Below are 3641 nucleotides of genomic sequence, written 5' to 3' on the forward strand. Positions count from 1 at the left end.
TAATTAATACACACAACATATACTAAATTAATTATACATATATTATATATATATATATATATATATATACTTTTTGTCTTATAAATATGAAGTATATATATATATGTACAGTTTAATCGATATAAAAATATCTAAAGATGTCTTGCAATCTTTATACACGTACAATAGGTTTCAAAACGGCGAAAATGGCACGTAGTTGGTAAAATAATTAATTAGTAGTTTTGACATAGGTTACGAGTATCAGCCTTTGAATCGGGGCTCAAAGAGCTCCAAGGGGTGTCGAGACACTTTTGTAGCTTCGATTCGGACCGAATCTCATGATCAACATCGCACATCTCGTCGATCTCGTAGTGCTCGTATACTAATCTGTCCAGCCAATCGTCGAGGTCCTCGCCAATCCTATTTTGACTGTGTGTAATCTGCTCATTCGCTATCGCGGATTTCACTAACTTCGACCAGCTTTTATTCATTTCTTCTGTAATATGATAGACGGTGCTCGGACCATCTATTATCTCTTTCGTCTTATCCAAGTCTATCCTCTTGGTCTTCCAATAAGACAACGGAATTACCAAGAATTTTAATTTCGCTATCAGCTGAGTGTTGGCAACTAATAATAGTCGCCAAGTACCAACGGCTAATTGTTCGTTTAGCTGCGGCTTAACATGTCCTACCTGAAAAAAAGAAAAAAAAACAAACTTATTTTTTTCAACTGAATTTTTTGCATCGTTCATTTTTTCTCTTTTTTCTTCAACGTAAAGAGAAAAAGAAGAAAAATGAACTTTGCAAAAAGTTTAGAGAAGAAGTTTAGTTTTGAAAAGAATAGTTCTATTCATGAAGTTACACAAGATCTAGTTATGAAATAAAGGGGAAGATTTAAAAAATTCCAACTGTAAGAAAACGTTTGATATTGCATATGATAATTACCAAGGTCATTTCTTCGAGCAATATGTGATTCACGTCGGCGAGGCGGCCGTGCGGATCAATCCATAGGATTGATACATTCTGCGGTATTGTAACACCCGCGTCAAACTCATAGGCCAAGACCGGAGTCGAATATGGCCCTATACTACCCATCAAGTTTCTAAATGTCTGTTCCTTTTGATCGTAATCCGTGTTAACAGAGAGACTTCGTATCTTTCCCGACCATAATTTACTAGCGGAAAAATTGTGTCGCATAGAGATCAAAACCTCCACACGTCTCGCGCGACTGTCAGGCAGTGCGGATACATCAGAAAGTTCCTTTTTACTCTCCGCCAGAATTAATATACCAGCGAAACGGTTCTCGCGAAAGTATGCAGTATTTTCCAGCAAGCGAATATTTTTATGATCCATGTTCAGTTTGCGATAAACCAATCTCGCCAAGGAATACGAGAGCGTTAACAATGCATCATCCGGTAGTGGACTCAGATCCGCATGATGATACAGACTTTGCCAATACATATCATAACCTCGCGATCTAATCGTTTTGTTCATTCGATCGGGATACAACCATTCTTCCACACGGTCTATAATTCTATAATCGATAACAGGTTCGAATTTACGGGCAAAGAATATATTGCGATCCGCCGTGTTTCGTAACCGATTAAAATCTTCGAGTTTAAAATCATTCGGACTGCATCCACACCAATCCACCACGGCCTTGTACTGACACTTGCAACCCAACTTCCTCTTCCAATTAGTCATGTGCAGATTATTGTCTATGTAAGTATTGCAGAATCGTGAGTTTCTTATGACCGTGTGAAAGAATGACTCAGCCGGCAGCAAGGTATATTTGAATAGTTTTAAAAGATTGGATACCAACTGATCAGGATTTGGATTGGCGACGTATTCGACAAAATCTCGACTCAAAGCAAACCAGTCGCTACCACCATCGACTTGAATACCTGTAAAATTAATAAAACATTGTATATAATAATTACATACACATATATGCAGATAGATTTATATCGATGCTGTCTATCTTAAGAAATAAGATATTAAGAATAAGATAATTTTTCATTATACTAGACATTGAATTGTAGCTGCAATTCACTTAATATTATTGTTGGTCAATTAAAGAATACTTCAAAGCATTTGTAGCATCAAGTGAAACCTAGCACAAGTGAAATTTATTAACATTGAAATGCTCTTTGAAAAATTTCTGAATGCTTGAAAATTTTAAAACAGATAATACTAAACAATTCTAAGGACAATATTTATAGTCGTTTATCTATCTTTAAAAAATTTCTAATTTATGTAAGCATGTAGTAATATATATATCTGTACACGTATGTATTTGATATATAAATATCAAATAATGGAATATCGTTTTAAAGATCAGATCCGTATGATGATACTTTGTATACAGAATTAGCAGAAAAACATAAGCAATAAGCAATAAATGTAAATGAATTTATCAAACAATGGTAAAAAAATACTTTAGTAAAAAAATGTGTACAAGCTATCGATAAAAATAGTATATGAAATCATTAAATAAAAATTTAATGATTTTAACATACCATCTGGTAATTTTCGATCACCGATTCGCCACATGCGTGCTTCACATTCGACAAAAGTCTTGTCCAAACCTTGTTTAGCTATAAAACGCTGAACTTCCCTTCCATGCGACTTCGCAAAGTTCATACCCTTGTTCCAACTGAGAAATTCAATCAGCTGATTATTGCTTTTCAAAGGGAAGTCGGATTCCGATAGATTTACAAGAAAATCCCAGTGCTGATGATAGGCGAGCATCTGTTGCGCCGACTTCAAGAATGTCGTCAAAAGACTCGCGCCACCCCAAATACTCGCATGTCGGAGGCCTTCCCCTCTTGCCACTTTGATATTGTTTAATTTACACGATTTTTCCAATTCCAACATTTCACGATATAAATAATCCTGCCTCTGAAAAAATACAATTTGATTGATATAATATTTATCAATCTGTTATAACATTCGTATAAGTTTATAATAGAAACAATTTGGAAAACACTATAAATTTAAAAAAAAGTTTAAATAGAAATATGTAACGAATTGTGATAATTGTAATTAAAAAATTGTGTTTCAATGATGTGTGTTTTAATGATGCAAACAAATTGTTTTTATTTCTTATCTAAATTAAAATTAAAATAATTCTTTTTTTTACAGAACTTTTTATTGAACTTACCGCGTCAACGTGAATATAAAATAAATGCGAGGGATGATATAAAATACTGATAAGTCGTTTCACTTGCCGACTCGCCCTACCGTTCACCGTCAGCAGATAAGCTATTCGCACAGGTTGTTCGATTTCATTTTTTAAACTCGAATTTCTTGCCTCTTGAGGTTTAAATTCTATCGAAATAAAAAACGCTCTTTAATAATACTATAGATGCTTACATTTTATACTTGCGCTCACATACTTTGAATTCCAGTCCAATATATATTAATAGTTAAATAACCACCACATGTTTGTTTTGGATTACCAGAACACTTCATATTGCAGCTGGAATCTGGTAAACGTTTCGTCTGTAACGGTTCTTCCATTCCACAAAAACATTCTACCCTAAAATCAGATAATGTTTCAAAAGGGCTGCATAGCCCTTTTGTATATATGTTCATATACACAGAATGACAAAAAGGTTTAGCTAAAAGTTTTTTGTTTAACAACTGATATTAGTAACATA

The 3641-nt window shown here is 34.0% G+C and overlaps 1 protein-coding gene across 1 annotated transcript in view; it reads right to left on the reverse strand.

Moving 5' to 3' along the window:
• Nucleotides 1-212: 212 nt before the first annotated feature.
• The window catches only part of LOC105619481 (xylosyltransferase oxt), a 6387-nt gene continuing 2958 nt past the window's right edge, over nucleotides 213-3641 (reverse strand). The window contains exons 3-7 of the mRNA XM_012201000.1: nucleotides 3378-3520; nucleotides 3143-3309; nucleotides 2499-2880; nucleotides 925-1883; nucleotides 213-671 (exon numbers count right to left, since the gene is read on the reverse strand). Of these exons, the coding sequence (XP_012056390.1) occupies nucleotides 213-671; nucleotides 925-1883; nucleotides 2499-2880; nucleotides 3143-3309; nucleotides 3378-3520 (2110 nt within the window). The remainder of the gene's footprint in view (nucleotides 672-924; nucleotides 1884-2498; nucleotides 2881-3142; nucleotides 3310-3377; nucleotides 3521-3641) is intronic.

The sequence above is a fragment of the Atta cephalotes genome (genome assembly GCF_000143395.1).
Source record: "Atta cephalotes unplaced genomic scaffold scaffold00002, whole genome shotgun sequence".
Classification (NCBI taxonomy): domain Eukaryota; kingdom Metazoa; phylum Arthropoda; class Insecta; order Hymenoptera; family Formicidae; genus Atta; species Atta cephalotes.